The sequence below is a fragment of the Pagrus pagrus genome, assembly GCF_965226575.1.
Source record: "Pagrus pagrus genome assembly, chromosome: 14".
NCBI classification, from domain to species: Eukaryota; Metazoa; Chordata; class Actinopteri; order Spariformes; family Sparidae; genus Pagrus; species Pagrus pagrus.
The window spans coordinates 299,223-321,664 of record NC_140198.1 but is presented as its reverse complement, the minus strand read 5'-3'; the positions used below and the strand labels follow the sequence as shown (position 1 = coordinate 321,664).

The window sequence follows — 22,442 nt, the reverse complement described above, 5'->3', positions numbered from 1 at the left end:
ACACGTGAGGACACAGTGACACACGTGAGGACACAGTGACACACGTGAAGACACAGTGACACACGTGAGGACACAGTGACACACGTCAGAACACAGTGACACACGTGAGGACACAGTGACACACGTCAGAACACAGTGACACACGTCAGAACACAGTGACACACGTGAGGACACAGTGACACACGTGAGGACACAGTGACACACGTCAGAACACAGTGACACACGTGAGGACACAGTGACACACGTGAGGACACAGTGACACACGTGAGGACACAGTGACACACGTGAGGACACAGTGACACACGTCAGAACACAGTGACACACGTGAGGACACAGTGACACACGTCAGAACACAGTGACACACGTGAGGACACAGTGACACACGTCAGGACACAGTGACACACGTCAGGACACAGTGACACACGTGAGGACACAGTGACACACGTGAGGACACAGTGACACACGTGAGGACACAGTGACACACGTGAGGACACAGTGACACACGTCAGAACACAGTGACACACGTCAGAACACAGTGACACATGTCAGAACACAGTGACACACGTGAGGACACAGTGACACACGTGAGGACACAGTGACACACGTCAGGACACAGTGACACATGTGAGGACACAGTGACACACGTCAGAACACAGTGACACACGTGAGGACACAGTGACACACGTCAGAACACAGTGACACACGTCAGGACACAGTGACACACGTGAGGACACAGTGACACACGTGAGGACACAGTGACACACGTCAGAACACAGTGACACACGTCAGAACACAGTGACACACGTGAGGACACAGTGACACACATGAGGACACAGTGACACACGTGAGGACACAGTGACACCACAGTGACACATGTGAGGACACAGTGACACACGTCAGAACACAGTGACACACGTGAGGACACAGTGACACACGTCAGAACACAGTGACACACGTGAGGACACAGTGACACACGTCAGAACACAGTGACACACGTGAGGACAGTGACAACGCTCCTCAGTTGAGTCCAGGCTGACATCTCGTCTGAACAACTCAAAGATTTTGACTTTATTATATTATTATTACAACATTATTATTATAACATTATACATTATTATTATTATAATTACTATAATTATTATTAGATTATTATAATTATTATTAGATTATTATAATTATTATTACAGATTATCATTATCAAAAAGGAGAAAATAATTTTTCACTGTTTAACCTGAAATAAAAAAGGCTCGACTGTTTGAGCTGTAATAAACAAAAATAAAAAAATAAACAATAAACATAAATAAACTAAACATGTCCGTTACAGTCCGTCCTGTACGAGCGTCCTGCAGGACACAGTGAGCTGAGTCACAGTCAGTCTGTCCCCTGTCTTCTGTCCTCAGTCCTCTCTGCTCTCAGTCCGTCTCCTGTGGAGAGCAGCTGTCTTCAGGACTCCAGCGTGGCCCCTGATCAGCTGCCTGAGGGACTCGGGGGTCAGCGGGAGGCTCAGACAAACATCCAGCCTTCATCAACACCGAGTTCACAGGAGGGACTTCACCAGCGCCACCATGTGGTCAACACCACACGCTACATCCACCACCTGCCCGGGGACGGTCACCTGGTGGACGATCACAGATTAGTTTAGTTTGACTCTAGTTTGAGTCTCTACAGGTAATGATGACCAAACACATCTGCTTTAACAAACTGAAGATCAATTTATTACAAGAACTTCATTGTATTTGTAATAAAAGTAATAATTAATAATTAATAACATCTGTTGCTTCTTTTTCTCTCACAAGTATAAAGAAACTAGAAACACAGGATGTGATTTTCCTTGTTGAAGTCAGAGAAGAGCCTCATTATTCTCTCTGGGTTAGACTCTGGACTCTGGTGCCTCAGGACTAATATTGGACTCTGGTGCTGTCTCACCCTCCAGGGGAAGAACTGGTCGTCTCTCTTCCCGATGCCCAAACAGCCTCTCACATTTTTCCCCCAGACGAAGAGTTCTCCTCCATCTGCAGAGAGAGACATTAAAACATGAGACGGAGCTCCAGCTGAGATCCACACAGAACCAGTCCCACGTGTCACTGGATCAGATCTGAACCCAAATCAACTCTGTCTTACTGCAAATAAACTGTCTGCACAGCAGCAAACACAATAATTAGACAATAATAGAAGAAGCAGAAGAAGAAGCAGAAGGAGAAGAAGCAGAAGAAGCAGAAGAAGAAGAAGGAGAAGAAGCAGAAGAAGGAGAAGTAGCAGAAGAAGCAGAAAAAGAAGCAGAAGAAGCAGAAGAAGAAGAAGCAGAAGGAGAAGAAGCAGAAGAAGCAGAAGAAGAAGAAGGAGAAGAAGCAGAAGAAGCAGAAGAAGCAGAAGAAGCAGAAGAAGAAGAAGCAGAAGAAGCAGAAGAAGAAGCAGAAGAAGCAGAAGAAGAAGAAGCAGAAGGAGAAGAAGCAGAAGAAGAAGAAGCAGAAGAAGCAGAAGAAGAAGAAGCAGAAGAAGCAGAAGAAGAAGCAGAAGAAGAAGAAGGAGAAGAAGAAGGAGGAGAAGAAGAAGAAGGAGAAGAAGAAGCAGAAGAAGAAGAAGGAGAAGAAGAGCAGCAGATTGTAAACAGACTGAACGAGCTGACTCAGCAGAAGAAACAGTGAATTCTCATCGTCTCACCTGTGACGGCAGCAAAGTGGTTCAGTCCACACATGATCCGGGTCACAGCCACCGAAGGGTTAAACTCTGAGCTTCCGAACAGCCTGGAGGGGATCATCTCCGGGGACGACGACTCCGACAGCGCCGGACCTTTACCCAGAATTCCATAGCCCCAAACAAACACCTCTCCTCTGTCTGATCTCACACACACACACACACACACACACACACAGATGTAACATAGTGTAGTGTTTCTCTGTCAGCTGTCAGTAGATGTGAACATATTGGTGAACAAGTCTGTAAACACTGGTGGTTGTTTCACATAGATGCAGTCAGAGCTCCTGATGTTCACCTCCACCAGCTGCTGCAGTCAGACTGACCAACATTCAAATACACAGCAGAGAGGCCTCGCCGTTCAGGAGGCCTCGCCGTTCGGGAGGCCTCGCCGCTCGGGAGGCCTTGCCGCTCGGGAGGACTCGCCGCTCGGGAGGACTCGCCGCTAAGAGGACTCGCCGCTTAGGAGGCCTCGCCGCTCAGGAGGACTCGCCGCTCGGGAGAGGACTCGCCGCTTAGGAGAGGACTCGCCGCTCGGGAGGACTCGCCGCTTAGGAGAGGACTCGCCGCTCGGGAGAGGACTCGCCGCTCAGAAGAGGACTCGCCGCTCAGGAGAGGACTCGCCGCTCAGAAGAGGACTCGCCGCTCAGGAGAGGACTCGCCGCTCAGGAGAGGACTCGCCGCTCAGAAGAGGACTCGCCGCTCAGAGGAGGACTCGCCGCTCAGAAGAGGACTCGCCGCTCAGGAGAGGACTCGCCGCTTAGGAGAGGACTCGCCGCTCAGGAGGCCTCGCCACTCAGGAGGCCTCGCCGCTTAGGAGAGGACTCGCCGCTCGGGAGAGGACTCGCGGCTCGGGAGGACTCGCCGCTCAGAAGAGGACTCGCCGCTCAGAAGAGGACTCGCCGCTCAGGAGAGGACTCGCCGCTCAGGAGAGGACTCGCCGCTTAGGAGAGGACTCGCCACTCAGGAGGCCTCGCCGCTCGGGAGAGGACTCGCCGCTCGGGAGGACTCGCCGCTCAGGAGAGGACTCGCCGCTCAGGAGAGGACTCGCCGCTTAGGAGAGGACTCGCCGCTCAGAAGAGGACTCGCCGCTCAGGAGAGGACTCGCCGCTCAGAAGAGGACTCGCCGCTCAGAAGAGGACTCGCCGCTCAGAAGAGGACTCGCCGCTCAGGAGAGGACTCGCCACTCAGGAGAGGACTCGCCGCTCAGAAGAGGACTCGCCGCTCAGGAGAGGACTCGCCACTCAGAAGAGGACTTGCCGCTCGGGAGAGGACTCACCGCTCAGAAGAGGACTCGCCACTCAGAAGAGGACTCAGACATTAAGACTTTCATTTTTAAAGTCCAGCTGTTGTCCTGCGTTGCAAACCGATGCTTGAAAACAGACAATATTGATCAGTGTTGTAGTTTTCCACAGATTGAATGAAATACAGCAGCACTCAGGACTTGTTGCTCTGTCTTTCAGTGATTTCTCTCCTTATCGGTGAAATATGACAAATTGAAGTCGCAGCGCCGGTTAACGTGGACGCCTGTAGGGAGTAGGTGTAGGAGTAGGTCTTCCTCTAGGTGTTCCTCAATTTTTTTTATTTTTTTTTATTAACATTTTTTATTGATTCCACATATCAATATTCAACATTTTACATACACAATTTTCCAACAGTATAAAACATTCCTATACTTCTCCACCAGGTAGCAGAGACATGGATAGACATACATCCTCAAAGAAAGTTACTGTAGTGTAAACGTGAAGAAAACAAAAGAAAAGAAACACTTTTTCACTCCTGTCCTTATTTTCACACCTCACTTACATTGTCCCTTTTCTCCTGTTGGAGGGTGAACATAATAAACCTATGAACCACAGAACAAGTGTGTAGCCTGAACCGAGGGGATCAGAAATCTACCATACACAGTGTCCTTACTGCACAAAGTCTGCTCTCAATGGAGACACAACATTAACCCAGTTTTCCCAGTAATTTTTAAAAGTCTCTGTTTTTAGTCTAGTTGAGAAAGTCAGCTTCTCCATTCTATAAATATCAAGCATTGCCTCTACCCAATCCTCCATTTTTGGTGCATGAGTTTTTAGCAGTTTTCTGGTGATGGCTTTTTTAGCTGCCACCAGCATTATTCGAAATATGTATTTTTCTCCTGACCTTGTCATCTCCTGGTTCTCTTTTCCCAAATATAATACTTCAAATGTAAGTGGAATTTGCACTTTCAGAATTTTTTCCATACTCTTCCGTAACTCCTGCCAATAAGGTCGAATACAGGGGCATCCCCAAAAGACAGGAAAATGATTGGCTTTATTCTCCCCACAAAGTCTCCAACATCATGTATCTCGATATTTCTGTTGCGCTGGTGTAATAAAGTATCTTACAATGTTCTTCCAGCCACACTCTCTCCATGAGGGAGCATGTTGTTTTCCACTGTCCCTCATTTACCATCACCCATTCCTCCTCTGACAACATCCTCCCTGCCTCTTTTCCCCACTTTTCTTTTATATATGTTGTATTATCGCCCTTTAATCTTTTGATTTCTTTATATAATTTTGTGATTAATTTCTTGCCCTGGTCTGAATCATAAGCCGAGATGAATAATTTAATAATTCCAGATTCTAGCTCATCCAAATTAAACTTTTTTATACTTTGCTCCATATAATGCCGCATCTGTAAATATCTGTATAAATCTTGGCCGTCTAATCCGTATTGATTTTTTAGATCCTGAAAGCTTTTGATGGTCTTCTTTTTAAAAAGCTCCCAAAATATTTGTGGTCCCACTCCCCATCTACTGAATCTACTATCTATTGTGTTTGGTGTGAAGTCTGAGTCATGTGCGATCCATCGCAGTACCTTGCTCTGCTCAATCAGATTGTTCTTCGATATGATCTCAAACCATATATTTAAGGATAACCCCAGCCAAGGATTTAACTCCTCCTGAAGATGTTCCCTCAATGTTTTATCGTTTATTATTGCTTGTATTGGAACATGTGCGCTTGATGTGGGACATTCAATGTCCTTCCATCTTGCGCTGTCGGCCGGATTGCATAAATAAAACAGCCTGATAGTAGCTCTTAAGACATGGTGGGGCTAGTCCCCCTTTATCTCTAGGCAGTTGAAGAGTTTTAAATCTTATTCGGGGTCTTGTCCCCCGCCAAATGTATCTTGAGATGAATTTGTCCCATTCTGTAAAATCTTTGTCTGTTACTTCTACTGGTAGGGTTTGTAATACATATAGTAACCTTGGAAGTACATTCATTTTAATTGTTTCCACTCTTGAGACCAAACTTGTGAAGGGGATTAAATTCCACCTTTCCATATCAGATTTGATTCTTGATATTAATGCATCATAATTTAGAGATTTCAATTGAGACAAATCTTGCGGCAGGTTCACTCCCAAGTACTTCATGAATTTTGAGTCCCAATTAAACCTAAAACTCTCTTATTTTCCTATCTGGGACATAATTAAATGTGAGAATCTGGGTTTTCCTCACGTTCAATTTATATCCCGAAAATAGACCAAATTCCTCAAGTGTTGACATGAGTGCTGGAAGAGACCTAGTGGGATGTGTTAAGTATATTAATACATCATCCGCGAATAATGCTATTTTCTGTTCATCTCCCTTAATGTTGATACCTTTCATGTTTTCTTTGTGTTTCATCCATTGATGATTGATTGCTTTGTATAATATGTAATGTACGTCGGATATTGTCTTGTGTCTGTCTCTGCTTTATAAAGCCCGTCTGATCCTGATGAATTATGTCTGGTAAAATTATTTCTAAGCGTCTAGCTAAAATAGTGGTGAATAATCTATAGTCCTGGTTAAGGACACTAACTGGTCTATAATTAGAGCACTCCATTTTGTCCTTCCCTTCCTTCAGGATAACCCAATTAAATGCATTCTTTAACAAGGGGATCAATGGTTCTCCAAGCGTCTTATAAAACTCCGAGGTGTATCCATCCGTGCCCGGGCCTTGTTTGTTTTCAGCTTTGAAGTAGCTGAGTTTATTTCTTCTGCTGCGATTTCCTTTGTCAAAGCTGAGTTCAGGGCCTCTGTCACCTTATGTAAATTAAGGAATCCAGACATGTGGCTATCTGATGTTTATTATTTATTTTTGGTTGGGAATATAGATTTTTATAATATGATTCAAAACATTTATGTTTCTCTTCTGTCTTATATTTTGGTAAATTTGTAGCCGAGTCACTAATTTTGTAGATGTTATTATTTGCCATTTGCTTTCTTAATCTGTAGGCCAGCAATTTTGTAGATTTACTTCCTGCTTCATAGTATCTCTGCTTCATGTACTTAAGTTTTTTTTAATCTCTTGTGCTAAGATGTCATTTATCTCTGTTTTAATCCTTTTGATATCTTGGTTTATTCTCTCGTCCACATTTTTTTTATGTTCTTTTTCCAGTTTTTTTAGCTCTGATTCTAATTTATTGAGTTTTTCCTGTTTTTGCCTTTTCAAATACACTGATTTAGCAATTAGTTTTCCTCTAATCACAGCTTTACACGCGTCCCACGGCACTGAGGGCGACACCTCACCATTATCATTATCCCTTACATACATCTGAATTTCTTTGGTATACTCTTCCTTCATTTGTCCTTTTGGTACATTTATATTTAGCCTCCAAAGTGTTGATTTTGTTTCTTTTGACATAGCCAGAGTCATATATACTGGACTATGATCTGATATGTCTCTCATTCCAATTTCACACTTTTCAATCCCTTATCTGTCCCTGCTGAACATGAAAAAATAATCTATCCTGGAGTATATTTGATGTGGTGCTGAGAAAAATGTATAGTCTTTCCCCCTTAAGATTCTCTCCAAACGTCAATTACACCCAATTCTGTCATTAAATTTACAAACTTCTTATTAATCCCTGGTTTCTGTGTACCACTGGCTGAGCAGTCAAGGTTTGGGTTTAGTCTGATATTTAGGTCCCCTCCCCCTCTGATACCACGTTATCAACAGTTGCCTGTAAAATACCCGTCTGAGCCTGGGGGGGCATACGCATTAAGAATGGTGACCCCTCTAGTCTCCCCTTAATCAGTACATAGCTTCCTTGTTTATCTGAAATTTCTGAAAGTTTTTCAAAAGTAATTTTCCCTGATACCATAATGGCCGCTCCTCTTCTATGACCTGTGTTATAAGATGAAAAAAATACTTGGTTAAACCCATTTCTTTTTAGTTTTTCATGTTCTTGCTCTGACCGGTGCGTCTCTTGCAATAGAGCAACTCCGACCCCTTCCCTTCTCATCTTACCTTGTATCTTGGACCTTTTGATTGGGTTAAGTATCCTATTCACATTATATGAAGCTATTTTAAGTAATTTCTTCTGGGTTGCCATATTCACCATTTACCTTCTTTCACTCCATACATGCCCCTTATGCTACAACAATGGTAAACTGCCTTGAACAAAACAAAACCAAAAACACAAACATTCACCAAAAAACTGGTGATCACCACTATGGATCTCGGTGGGGAATCCGGGGGGGACGTGACGTAAGAGCCCGGTGAGCTCTCTCAATCCGAAGGTGAAGAGACGGTGGCAGCTCCAGCTTTTCCCGTAGAAGCGTTTCAGTAAAATCAATCATAGACTTGGCGTTGTCCTCCGCTCCCTCTTTCACCCCATGAATCCTGATGTTTTCCCTCCTCGACCGTCCCTCCTGATCCACCAACCTGTTCTCGAACTGTTTCTGTAGCTCCAGGAGTTCAAGTGTGGCGTCCTCAATGTGCTGCAGACGCTCTTCGGCTGTTTCCCTGAGCTCTTCCTTAATTTCCTTGAGAGTGTCCGTGTTTTCACGATGGAATCACATAGTTCTCGCAGTATTGTCTCCAAATTTGCCATTTCTTGAGTGGACTGTTCCCCTTCTTTTCCACTGCTCGGGCTCGTCTCCCTCGATCGTGCAGCCGCTGTTAGCTCGTGGTCCTCTCCCGTTAGCTCCGATGCTAACATATGTTGTTCGCCGTCTCCGTCGACGTTTAACTCAGGTTTTTGAGACTTTTTGGCCAATTTTCCTCTCGTCATTCTCTTTGCCCTTTCTGTTCAATATTTGTCACGTACTATATCTGCCTACTGATACTTTGTCCCAAATGTACAGTCGGGGAGCACACTCTTTACGCTGCTGCCATGTTAGAGCTGAACCAGAAGTCCGGTGTTCCTCAATTTTAGCAATGGTTTCCAAACTTCTTCTTCTTCTGTTGTAGGCTAATGTCGGTTGGCGGGTTTCCAAACTTTTCATGGTTGAAGGTTGAAGTCGTCGGAGCTGAAATCAAGATTCCGATTGGCCCAGAGGGAATTCCAAAAAAGTACAAAATACTTATTGTCCAATAAGGGTTATTCCAGCCTGAACAACATCAAATGCAGTCATTAACTCAGTAACCCTAACCCGAAAGGTGACTAGTTTGCAGGTATGACCTGGTGTGTCCAGGTGTGAACTGACCGTTGAGAACAGCCACCTGTGTTCCTCCACACGCTGCCTGGACCACCTTCCCACAGCTGCTCACAGGAAGATGTCGAGGAGAGTTGATCTGAAACAAACAGATAATGAGAGCTCAGTGACGAGAGCTCCTCTCACCTGTCTCACCTGTCTCACCTGTCTCACCTGTCCTCCTCTCCTCTGTCTCACCTGTCCTCCTCTCCTCTGTCTTCTCTGTCCTCTGTCTCACCTGTCCTCCTCTCCTCTGTCTCATCTGTCCTCCTCTCCTCTGTCTCATCTGTCCTCTGTCTCACCTGTCTCACCTGTCCTCTGTCTCATCTGTCCTCTGTCTCACCTGTCCTCCTCTCCTCTGTCTCACCTGTGTGGTCTCAGTGACAGCAGCCAGCTGCAGGTACTCGGAGTTGCCCCATCCATACAGCTGTCCATCAGAAGACACGGCCAGACTGCAGTCTCCGTACGTGCTGATCTGCTTCACCTCCACCCCACACAGGTCTCCACCCACCTCCTCCAGACTGGAGCTGACTCTGTGGTGACCCAGACCTGCAGGACCAGAGACAGAGACACAGGGACACAAATACAACAGAGACCCAGAGACATCAGGGACAAAGAGACACAGAGTCCATATTGATCCAGCTGATAAAGGAGACATCTTAACAGAGAGATCAGGTTTTTAACTTGATTCCTGACGTGTTAAAAACATCAGAGTTCTGTTCAGCTGGTCAATGACTCCAATGAGTTGAGCAGAACCTCAGATTTGTTCTGAAGCAGCTGCTCCTCACACAAACAACAGCACCACATACTGATCATGTTAAAGCTGCCTCTCTCTCATCATGTCAAACACTGGAGGACACATTTCAGAGACGTGTCCTGTTGTTGAGGTTTTATCTCTGCTGCTCGACATTATTTCTCACTGAGATCACCTGATTAATTCAATCAGAGATTATTCTGTAGTTAAGTAGTTATTCTCTGTTTAACTTCACTGTGGCAGAACTTTTCTGGATTTCCAGGTGAAAGTATAAAACGCTGGTCACTGACCCGTCTGTCCGTCTGCTCCCCATCCACAGGAGAACACCTTCCCCGTCTCAGTGAGGAACAGACTGTGGTCCTGTCCACAGGACACCTGCCGACAGACACACATTCATGTGCAGTCATGAACCCTCTCACATTTACATATAAACACACTTCACACACACGATTCAACAACTGATCAGAACTGATCCAAACCGACTGCAGAGTCTCGATCACACAGATCCACAGCGTGAACTCACCAACAGGTACATTAAACTAACGAGCTCTTTAACGTGAACGTTGGCCTTTACTGAGCAGACACTGAGAAAAAGTAATTAATGCGGCAATAAAGACTAATTAGTTTTGAATGTGTCCTCTGGGAGGTGCTGGTGTCTGGGCTCATACAGCTTTTTAACAGAAACATTCAAGCACTTTCAAGGTACCTAAACCAAACATTTCCAGACCCTCAGGCCTTTATCATCACATCTAAATTATTATGATCCAACTGTGAAAAATGAAGTTTACAGAAATCAGTTTATATAACATCCCTCTCTTAAGCAGCACCATCATGAATATTTAATGATCACCTGTGATCCCAATGTTTACACATCAGAACACAACAAACACAACGACAGCATCGTTTCAAATATTCACAGATTTAAGTTCACATGAGTAACATGTGGATGAAACACCAGATTTATAATGGATCAAAGATTATAAACTCTCAGACTTTGTATGTAGTTCACCTGAGGCTCAGGTACGGAGGGGGGCGGAGCTCGGACTGAGGCTGTACTCACCTGGACAACCCTGCTGTCGAAGCCTTGGATCCTGTGGATGATGTGACTGCCGCTGTTTGAAGCAGAGAAACAGACCAACGATCACTCACACAGAACAGACTGATGATCACATGGAGACAGGCAGAGGACAGGCAGAGGACAGGCAGAGGACAGGACTCACCTGTAGACTTCATCTTCTACGATCCTCCGTCCACACTGACCGTATGCATTGTTCCCCATACTGAAGACTGGAGCAGAGGACAGAGACACAGGGGGACACTGAGGGACGGACTTTAATGATCAGAAAACTGATCAAACTGTTTTTTATTGATTGATGTGAATATTCATAATGGAGCTGCTGTGTTACGTCTCAGTCTGTGATAGAAGTTTAAGTCCTGCTGCAACATGTGGAAGATAAAAACAGTTCAGGTAACATCTGAGGACAGTTTGTTACCTGAGGTGATGAATGAGCTGATCAGCTGTGTCTGTAACAGTCGTGACCTGTTGTTAACTAAACGTTTTACTGACTAGACTCACACTGAAAGACCACCTTCTGACCAAACTCCAGTCAGAAATCAGGTAATTAAAGGTAAAGTAAAGGTAGGAAGAACATGAACACCTCTTTCTGTGTCTTTAGGTCCAGAGCTCATTTGTTCCTACTGAAGACAGAAAACTTTAAACCCAGTTCACAAATATGTCGTGTCATTTTTTAAAAACAGAAATCTCGGAACGTCCCTCAGCTAACAGCTGGAAACTGAACTTTTAGATAAGCAGTGACACTGTTGACTTTGGTTCCACAGACTATAATCTTTAGATAAGAAACCTATAAAGCATCAACAGCTGTGGACCAGACTGTGAGAGCCAGGACAGGTCACTGTCTCCGTCAGGCCAGACTCCAGTCAGAAATCTGGTAATTAAACATCTAACGGTTAAATAAAGACCAGATAAAACATGTTGTCAGTAGAGCTGCAGGACCAGAGTTTAAGCTGTGGCAGTTTGATCTCTGAGAACTTTAAAACATCTGAATCTTTACAAGATCAGTACAATATACCAACCAAGGATGAGCACCACATAAACAAAAACATTAATACTCTCAATCTCCAGATGATTCTCACATTCTGTATCTAAATGTTATTCTGAGGTACAAAGACTGAACCTGGACAGACCAGTACCAGTACCATTAACAACATCTGCACACTGCTGCAGGACGCAACAGATACAGAAACACTGGAAGAAGTTCAGCTGTTGCCTCCAAGAATATCATGTAATAAATATAATATTCTACATAATGTCCAGATATCTCCATGTATTTACAGTAAGTATACAACAGGAGTCTCTTTAAACTGTCCCAAATGCAAAATAACTACTGGAACCACACTACACTGTGTTTGGGAGTGCAAAACAATTTAATTATTCTGGAAGGCAACATGCAAAGAAATAAGTCTGGTGTTCAGGCAACAGTTGATCCACAGTCCACTTTTATTCCTGTTAGGACGTTAACAGGACTCGAAGGAACAGTTGAGTTTCTCAATGCTGCTGGCTACAGAGGCTTTAATGATGAAGTGGGTCGGGATGATTCTGTTGGGTTACCGATGCTGCCACTTCAGAGAAGTTGAGATGCTGTATAGTTGGAAGAACTGTCCCTCAGCTGAGGGACTGTTTTAATATTTGTTAATATTTCTGTGCCCTGGTGACGAGACGAATGCTGTATGTGAGCTCCTGGACCATTTATGTTACAAAATACTCCTAATACGAGTTGTTGTTGTTGTTGTTACTGTTGTTGTTGTTGTTGTTGTTGTTGTTAGATGTAACAGCTGTGTGATTATCATCATGTGGACGGAGACGTGTGGACAATGTTAGAGGACACACAGACTGACGGCTGGCTGTTCTTCCTGTTTCCACACTCAGCTCATCGTCTGCTCTATAAGTGATGATACCAGTGATGTTGTGACTGTAAACGCTGACCAGCAGCTGTCTGTGCGTCTGTCTTCATGTTGCTACGGTAACAGTGAGTGTCTCACCTCCCTCTTCATCAGTGAGGACCAGAGAGTGAGCTCGTCCACAGGCGACCTGCAGCACTCTGGTCTGTTGAGGCTGGACAAGAGGCAGAGCCACCGGAGACGGCTCCAACACGAAGTCATAACTCTGAACTGTGGGAAACACAGAGGACAGGCTGATTATTGATTATTGATTAGAGTCTAGCAGTGAAACTGTAGAGTGATGTCAACAGAGGAGAGCTGTGTGCTCATCACATCCTAGATTCAGCCTGAGTGAAGGACAACAGAGTGAATGAAGGACAAAGTGTCCACTTTAGACTTTAACCATCAAAATGTATTTCACTGACAGAGACAACATTTGGTTCATCAACACACTTCACATTCATGATGTATGTAAGCAGATATGTGATGCATTCTGGGAGAGCTGCAGTGTGTTTTTTCTCCTTGTTTGCATTAAGTTGAGAAAACGTAGCTACTTTATGAAAATCAGGTGAATCCAACATGACTCTCCTCCTCTGGAAAATGATCCATCATCGATCTGAAATGAAGAGAGATTCAGAAGCCGCGTGGCTTTTCTCTCACTAAACTATAAAATCTATTTTCATGACATAAGACAACGTGTCCAAACGAGCCACAGCGGACGGACGTTGAGTGACAGCCGTCATCCAATCAGCTGTAGCCAGGAAGTATTTGTTTGTGGTTGAAGGAGGGTGTTACTTAACACACGGCCTCATTCCTTATTGCAGGGGTCTTCATCATTTTTCAGGCCAAGGACCCCCAAACTGATGGAGCGATGGAGAAGGGACCCCCTACTATATATAATATATATAGTAGAGCCTACTACATACATTGTATAAAATTGTGTTTTACATCAAACTGGGCCTAGTGCCATGTATAAACGTACATTGTTATTGTGCATTCAATACTAAGCTGTTCAAATAATACACAGGTTCATATATTCATGTTTTTAGGGTCAGGCTTTAAAGGTACAGTGCGTAGGGTCGCCGTGCCACTGCCACTTAGAAACATACCTTGTCAACCAATGCCAATATCAACATTGTCTGTCAGTTGCATGATAATCCTGCATACATGCTACTGTAAATTGTAATTTGTATTTTAAACATAAATGTGGAAACGAAAATGAGTGATGGTCTATTAGTGCCACTGCCACTCACAGACATACCTGTTGTCCTGCATACAATACTGAGCTATTAAAATAATGGATAGATTGATGTTTCTTGTTTTTTTTTTATCAACTGAATGCCATCTGTCTCCTTGAAGGTAAATCCAAACTTCAGATAATTATCTGTATATTTTTGGGTCTTCTCTCATTTGCACCGACCCTCATCAGCTGCTACATCAGCAGCAGGTGCCGCTTCGCTACTTGTATTTTCATCGGTGGTTTCTGAGGTGGAGGGTATCTCTCTTGTGCCTGTGGAGTTTTTTGGTCGAGTTACAAAACGATCCATTTTTGCTCCAAAAAATGTCCATACACTTGGCATAATAATATAGTGGCCTCAGCAGTTGGTTGTAGTGGAAAGGAGCTGCAGCGTTTCAGCGCGAGTCTCGTGCTGCGAGTGAAACGGTGCCCAGCTCCAGAGAGCTCCTGAATGAATGTGTGCATTTCTCTCTTCTGCCTCCATCTATCCAGTCGCTACAATATGTTGGCTTCATGTTTACGTGTATTTAAAGACATTTAAATTTGTGGCAAAAAAAATATTTAAAACATACCAAAAATTGTCTAATCAACCAAAAAATTCACAACCCCCCCGCAGTACCTCCTGTTGAAGACCTCTGCTTTATAGGTATGATATATGATATATTTTTATGACAAATAATTGACCTTATGTTTGATTAATATGACGGTTTTTTAAATTGTCATTTCTTTTGAGCATCAAAATGTATTTTTAGAGTCTGAGACCAACATCTCGGCTGATCACAGATGAATTGTATCTGTGAGATGTTGCTGAAAACAGCCGATAACAATGAAACAGACGTTCAAGTGCAAAACAGCTAAAAGACAGTAAAATGAGTTCAGTTCAGTGTTAAACTGTTGAGTTGTTTCAGCAGTAAGTCTGTCTTAGTATTAACACAACAGTTTGGTCTTACAGCGGCTGTGCTGCGTGCGTTGGAAGCCCAGCTGAGAGTCCTTGTTGAGGCCCATCCCCCACAGCTTGATCACATCTTTGGTCCTGGACGCCATCAGAGTGAAGCCATAACCACAGGCAGCAGAGGAGATCTACCACAGAAGAAGAAGAAGAAGAAGAAGAAGAAGAAGAAGAGCCTGTCAAACTTTAACACGTCTCCAACTTGTCCTTCTGCTGATCCACTGCGTCATGATCTTCTTCTGATGTTTCAACCAGAACCACCACATCAAACATGTTGACTTTAATGTGTCGCATGAATGAAGTCCTGCACAAAAAGATTCATCTGATAACTGACCCCCTTCAGATGGTGACATCATCACAGGGGTAGATGGTTAATTAAATATTTCCTGCCTCTCTGTAATTAACCTCCTGGTTCCAGACAGCAGTGGAGTAGTGAGTGAAACATTACACACACACACTCTGATTAAAATAGATATATTAAAATCAATCGTGCTCAGATGAGGCTCATTTAAACCATCAACAACAACAACAACAACATCAGACTGTGAATATTAAACGTTCAGGTTACATGTTATATGAATGATGTCACTATATTTTAGGATTATGTGTGCTGGCTGTGTTGACTGTGCAATAAAGACGTTCTGATCCAAATGAAGTTCTGCCTGTTTCTATTGGTCGACCAACACTACAGTTACAGTGAGTGAGTGACACTCTGCAGTGATGCAGCAGTGTGTCTGATCTGATTTAAAGTGCATTATATGATGATTTCTTAACAATAATCACAGACAGGTTCTGAATATGAACCCGTTCATGAAGCTCTGCAGACGTCACCTGCTCTGCAGTCTCCAGCCTGTAAGGAGTCAGCTGGTACTTGCGGGGTTTCTTCCTGCCGCTGTCGGGCACCACGAAGCTGGGGATCCCCAGAGCTCCGGTGAAGCTGAAGCCCCACACGAACACTTTGTGACTGGGCTTTCTGTGCTGACCCACATACTGAAACACTGGACTGCTGCTGCTCTTCTCCGGAGGTCTGGATGATTTACTGACTGTGGCGTAACCGCACACCTGAAGGCCTGATGTCAGGTGTCGAGAGCAGCGACGCACACGCGGAAGAGACATCCTGTAGAGAGACGAGATACAGAACTGATGAACAGCTGGTCCGACAGCTGGTCTCACAGTCTAGAGACATTTTAACACTTTGATTTCCGTAATGATGACATGAGAGGCCACTTCTAAACATGGAGTTTATTTTTTTTTATTTAGGTTGACATACGACACATTGTGCTACCACACAGTATTGTTCTTCATCATATCCTGTTGTTTGTCTTCAGTTAAACGCAGCTGAAGTCAGTTTTAGGTTGAATATTGGACAGACAGTCGGTCCTGATCCAGCAGTGTCTGTCTGACCCGGTGCAGCAGGATCCAGGTGATGTGAGGTCTCCTCAAACAGTAGAAGAGACTTTGAATCAATGTGTCACGTGACCTTGAAGCTTTTGATAAAAACTGCCACCTTTTTTATTCAAATATTTCTGTAAAACAATTAATAACACAATCAATAGGTTTTAATAGACAGCGTCAATGAGCTGTTAATAATAATTGTGATTATTAATGTGACCTTGTCTTTGTGAACATTAAACATCTGATTGTAGGAGAATTAAACACTCTGACTGGTCCAGGTCTGCTGGTTTCTTCTGGTCTGCTGGTTTTATTTTTAATGACACGTCACATTTACCCACCTGACCTGTGATCAATGATATCTGATCCTCTGACAACGATGAACGAGCCAACACGTGAACTGACAAATACAGGTTTAAGTTTTCCTAAAATAAGTGCATTTAGTGTTTAATGCCAAATAAAGCAGTGCCTCCTAATCACCAGATTAAAGTAGCAAAGCGTATTTTAATAAAAATGTTTGTATGACAATTTCTCCAGGAACTTTAAATGATTAATAATATGACCGGAGTTTCACTTCGGCTTCTCTCCGTCCGTTCCGGACAGAAGGACACCTGAGGTGGACTCACCTTCACTTCCTGCCTGAGCGGACTATGACGTGATCCTCCGGCTGAACAGCTGCTGCCGAACACAAACCGAACAGAACCAGCTGAAGACACGTTTCATCGTTATTAAAGTGTGTTGATCTTCAGTTCGGCTGACCGGAACAGGAAACGCTGCTCTTCTTCTTCTACGGTTCATCTGCCTCTGTGTCATAACAACATGAGGGAAACACTGCGCCTCCTGCTGGACCGGAGTGTCACATGACGACATCAGGTCTACAGAGTGACTCTTCAGACTGGACAGGACTTGTCCTCTATCTGTACCTGTCCTCTGTCTGTGTCCTCTATCTGTGTCCAGGTAGAGGACATGTCCTCTGCAAGTGTCCAGGTAGAGGACATGAAAAGACACTTTATTGTAGCGTACAAACAACGTCACATATTTGTCTCCAGTATTGAATTTGTTTTCCTCAGATGATAACTGTCAGTCATGTATGTTAATAACTCCACACTGTACCCTGTTCATGTAAATATGTTGTATGTTATAACTGACCAATAATCTCCTCTGGTGTCAGATTAGAGAAAGGAAGTGGGTTAATGCTGCAGAGCCGTCAGGTGAGAACCTGACCTCCGCTCCACAGGAGGTCAACCTGCAGCAGCAACAGAGGGAGGTGAATCAAGGGCAGGATGAGAGGGACAACATCTCACCTGCAGGTTCACTGTATAAATTCAGCTGCAGTCACATATGTATTGATTTTATTTACAAACATCATGTGTCTGCAGGCTGAGACACTGATCCAGGATCAGTCCTCGACTCAACTGATCTGTGTGGAGCTCCACATCTACAGTATCTTCTTCACATCTACAGTATCTTCTTCACATCTACAGTATCTTCTTCACATCTACGATATCTTCTTCACATCTACAGTATCTTCTTCACATCTACAGTATCTTCTTCACATCTACGATATCTTCTTCACATCTACAGTATCTTCTTCACATCTACAGTATCTTCTTCACATCTACAGTATCTTCTTCACATCTACGATATCTTCTTCACATCTACAGTATCTTCTTCACATCTACAGTATCTTCTTCACATCTACGATATCTTCTTCACATCTACGATATCTTCTTCACATCTACAGTATCTTCTTCACATCTACAGTATCTTCTTCACATCTACAGTATCTTCAGCCTGTATATGATCAGTGTGTGTATGATCAGTGTGTATCAGTGTGTATATGATCAGTGTGTGTATGATCAGTGTGTATCAGTGTGTATATGATCAGTGTGTATATGATCAGTGTGTATCAGTGTGTATATGATCAGTGTGTGTATGATCAGTGTGTATCAGTGTGTATATGATCAGTGTGTATATGATCAGTGTGTATCAGTGTGTGTATGATCAGTGTGTATATGATCAGTGTGTATATGATCAGTGTGTATCAGTGTGTATATGATCAGTGTGTGTATGATCAGTGTGTATATGATCAGTGTGTATATGATCAGTGTGTATCAGTGTGTATATGATCAGTGTGTATCAGTGTGTATATGATCAGTGTGTATATGATCAGTGTGTATCAGTGTGTATATGATCAGTGTGTATATGATCAGTGTGTATCAGTGTGTATATGATCAGTGTGTGTATGATCAGTGTGTGTATGATCAGTGTGTATCAGTGTGTATATGATCAGTGTGTATATGATCAGTGTGTATCAGTGTGTATATGATCAGTGTGTATATGATCAGTGTGTATCAGTGTGTATATGATCAGTGTGTATATGATCAGTGTGTATCAGTGTGTATGTGATCAGTGTGTATATGATCAGTGTGTATCAGTGTGTATATGATCAGTGTGTATCAGTGTGTATATGATCAGTGTGTGTATGATCAGTGTGTATCAGTGTGTATATGATCAGTGTGTATATGATCAGTGTGTATCAGTGTGTATGTGATCAGTGTGTGTATGATCAGTGTGTATCAGTGTGTATATGATCAGTGTGTATATGATCAGTGTGTATCAGTGTGTATATGATCAGTGTGTATCAGTGTGTATATGATCAGTGTGTATATGATTGTAATGGAAAATTATATTACTACACTCTTGTATGAGAAATGATTTAATTCTTATATCATTATTATGTTTTACATTGTCTTCACTATGTTCTTCCCACATCCTTGAATGTTTGAACTGTCTGCACAATGAGAGACTGTTGTTATTATGTCCTTCTTGTTATGGGAACGGAACCTGGTACAGACGTGAGAAGGACAGGGCAGCTCCTTTCTTTCTATCAAAAAGGTTTCTCAACTGTCTCAGTTTATTTCAGTTTATTTCAGATATCTCACAAATAAGACAAATTTCCACAACATGATCAGTGTGTATATGATCAGTGTGTATATGATCAGTGTGTGTATGATCAGTGTGTATCAGTGTGTATATGATCAGTGTGTGTATGATCAGTGTGTATATGATCAGTGTGTGTATGATCAGTGTGTATATGATCAGTGTGTATATGATCAGTGTGTATCAGTGTGTATATGATCAGTGTGTATATGATCAGTGTGTGTATGATCAGTGTGTATATGATCAGTGTGTGTATGATCAGTGTGTATATGATCAGTGTGTATATGATCAGTGTGTATCAGTGTGTATATGATCAGTGTGTATATGATCAGTGTGTATCAGTGTGTATATGATCAGTGTGTATATGATCAGTGTGTGTATGATCAGTGTGTATCAGTGTGTATATGATCAGTGTGTGTATGATCAGTGTGTATATGATCAGTGTGTGTATGATCAGTGTGTATATGATCAGTGTGTATCAGTGTGTATATGATCAGTGTGTATATGATCAGTGTGTATCAGTGTGTATATGATCAGTGTGTATATGATCAGTGTGTGTATGATCAGTGTGTATCAGTGTGTATATGATCAGTGTGTGTATGATCAGTGTGTATATGATCAGTGTGTGTATGATCAGTGTGTATATGATCAGTGTGTATATGATCAGTGTGTATCAGTGTGTATATGATCAGTGTGTATATGATCAGTGTGTGTATGATCAGTGTGTATATGATCAGTGTGTGTATGATCAGTGTGTATATGATCAGTGTGTATATGATCAGTGTGTATCAGTGTGTATATGATCAGTGTGTATATGATCAGTGTGTATATGATCAGTGTGTGTATGATCAGTGTGTATCAGTGTGTATATGATCAGTGTGTGTATGATCAGTGTGTATATGATCAGTGTGTGTATGATCAGTGTGTATATGATCAGTGTGTATATGATCAGTGTGTATCAGTGTGTATATGATCAGTGTGTATATGATCAGTGTGTGTATGATCAGTGTGTATATGATCAGTGTGTGTATGATCAGTGTGTATATGATCAGTGTGTATATGATCAGTGTGTATCAGTGTGTATATGATCAGTGTGTATATGATCAGTGTGTATCAGTGTGTATATGATCAGTGTGTATATGATCAGTGTGTATATGATCAGTGTGTGTATGATCAGTGTGTATCAGTGTGTATATGATCAGTGTGTGTATGATCAGTGTGTATATGATCAGTGTGTGTATGATCAGTGTGTATATGATCAGTGTGTATATGATCAGTGTGTATCAGTGTGTATATGATCAGTGTGTATATGATCAGTGTGTATCAGTGTGTATATGATCAGTGTGTATATGATCAGTGTGTGTATGATCAGTGTGTATCAGTGTGTATATGATCAGTGTGTGTATGATCAGTGTGTATATGATCAGTGTGTATCAGTGTGTATATGATCAGTGTGTATATGATCAGTGTGTATATGATCAGTGTGTGTATGATCAGTGTGTATCAGTGTGTATATGATCAGTGTGTGTATGATCAGTGTGTATATGATCAGTGTGTGTATGATCAGTGTGTATATGATCAGTGTGTATATGATCAGTGTGTATCAGTGTGTATATGATCAGTGTGTATATGATCAGTGTGTATCAGTGTGTATATGATCAGTGTGTATATGATCAGTGTGTGTATGATCAGTGTGTATCAGTGTGTATATGATCAGTGTGTGTATGATCAGTGTGTATATGATCAGTGTGTGTATGATCAGTGTGTATATGATCAGTGTGTATATGATCAGTGTGTATCAGTGTGTATATGATCAGTGTGTATATGATCAGTGTGTGTATGATCAGTGTGTATATGATCAGTGTGTGTATGATCAGTGTGTATATGATCAGTGTGTATATGATCAGTGTGTATCAGTGTGTATATGATCAGTGTGTATATGATCAGTGTGTATATGATCAGTGTGTGTATGATCAGTGTGTATCAGTGTGTATATGATCAGTGTGTGTATGATCAGTGTGTATATGATCAGTGTGTGTATGATCAGTGTGTATATGATCAGTGTGTATATGATCAGTGTGTATCAGTGTGTATATGATCAGTGTGTATATGATCAGTGTGTATCAGTGTGTATATGATCAGTGTGTATATGATCAGTGTGTATATGATCAGTGTGTATCAGTGTGTATATGATCAGTGTGTATATGATCAGTGTGTATATGATCAGTGTGTGTATGATCAGTGTGTATATGATCAGTGTGTGTATGATCAGTGTGTATATGATCAGTGTGTATATGATCAGTGTGTATCAGTGTGTATATGATCAGTGTGTATATGATCAGTGTGTATCAGTGTGTATATGATCAGTGTGTATATGATCAGTGTGTGTATGATCAGTGTGTATCAGTGTGTATATGATCAGTGTGTGTATGATCAGTGTGTATATGATCAGTGTGTGTATGATCAGTGTGTATATGATCAGTGTGTATATGATCAGTGTGTATCAGTGTGTATATGATCAGTGTGTGTATGATCAGTGTGTATATGATCAGTGTGTGTATGATCAGTGTGTATATGATCAGTGTGTATATGATCAGTGTGTATCAGTGTGTATATGATCAGTGTGTGTATGATCAGTGTGTATATGATCAGTGTGTGTATGATCAGTGTGTATATGATCAGTGTGTATATGATCAGTGTGTATATGATCAGTGTGTATCAGTGTGTATATGATCAGTGTGTATATGATCAGTGTGTATCAGTGTGTATATGATCAGTGTGTATATGATCAGTGTGTGTATGATCAGTGTGTATATGATCAGTGTGTGTATGATGAGTACAGTCTGAGTGCGGCCTGACGGCAGCAGGTGTATCTGTGCAGAGAGAAGTCTTTAATCCTTTAAGAGGATCAGGTCTGAGTCCAGGGGGAAGGGACACAGATCCACTAACTGTCTGCAGGAGCTCAATGTGGACGTCTGTTGTCTTCACACGCTCAACATGTGTCACTTTAAAATATGCTCACATTAAAACGTCTTCATGGACCGAGCAGGGACAGCAGAGACGGAGGCCGAGGCTCAGATCGACCAG

General features: G+C 42.5%; 1 protein-coding gene across 1 annotated transcript; it reads right to left on the bottom strand.

Annotated features, from left to right (window-relative positions):
• Nucleotides 1–942: 942 nt before the first annotated feature.
• rcc1l (RCC1 like) lies at nucleotides 943–17,322 on the bottom strand. Its single transcript, XM_084373522.1, has 12 exons — nucleotides 17,039–17,322; nucleotides 15,852–16,137; nucleotides 15,022–15,151; nucleotides 12,937–13,065; nucleotides 11,097–11,163; nucleotides 10,937–10,988; nucleotides 10,167–10,251; nucleotides 9,490–9,671; nucleotides 9,135–9,222; nucleotides 2,662–2,835; nucleotides 1,927–2,012; nucleotides 943–1,615 (listed from the first exon to the last, which is right to left on the bottom strand). The coding sequence occupies exons 2-12, from the start codon at nucleotides 16,134–16,136 to the stop codon at nucleotides 1,538–1,540; spliced, it is 1,356 nt and encodes a 451-aa protein (XP_084229648.1). The 5' UTR covers nucleotide 16,137; nucleotides 17,039–17,322; the 3' UTR covers nucleotides 943–1,537.
• Nucleotides 17,323–22,442: the final 5,120 nt, after the last annotated feature.

Bases quoted from the DNA above. Each gene is read 5' to 3' on its own strand.
- rcc1l (XM_084373522.1), bottom strand. From the start codon at position 16,136: ATGTCTCTTCCGCGTGTGCGTCGCTGCTCTCGACACCTGACATCAGGC. The intron at 10,989-11,096 runs GTGAGTCCTGTC...TGCTTCAAACAG, and splicing joins GTAGAAGATGAAGTCTACAG to CGGCAGTCACATCATCCACA. The intron at 9,672-10,166 runs GTCAGTGACCAG...CTGGTCCTGCAG, and splicing joins GGGAGCAGACGGACAGACGG to GTCTGGGTCACCACAGAGTC.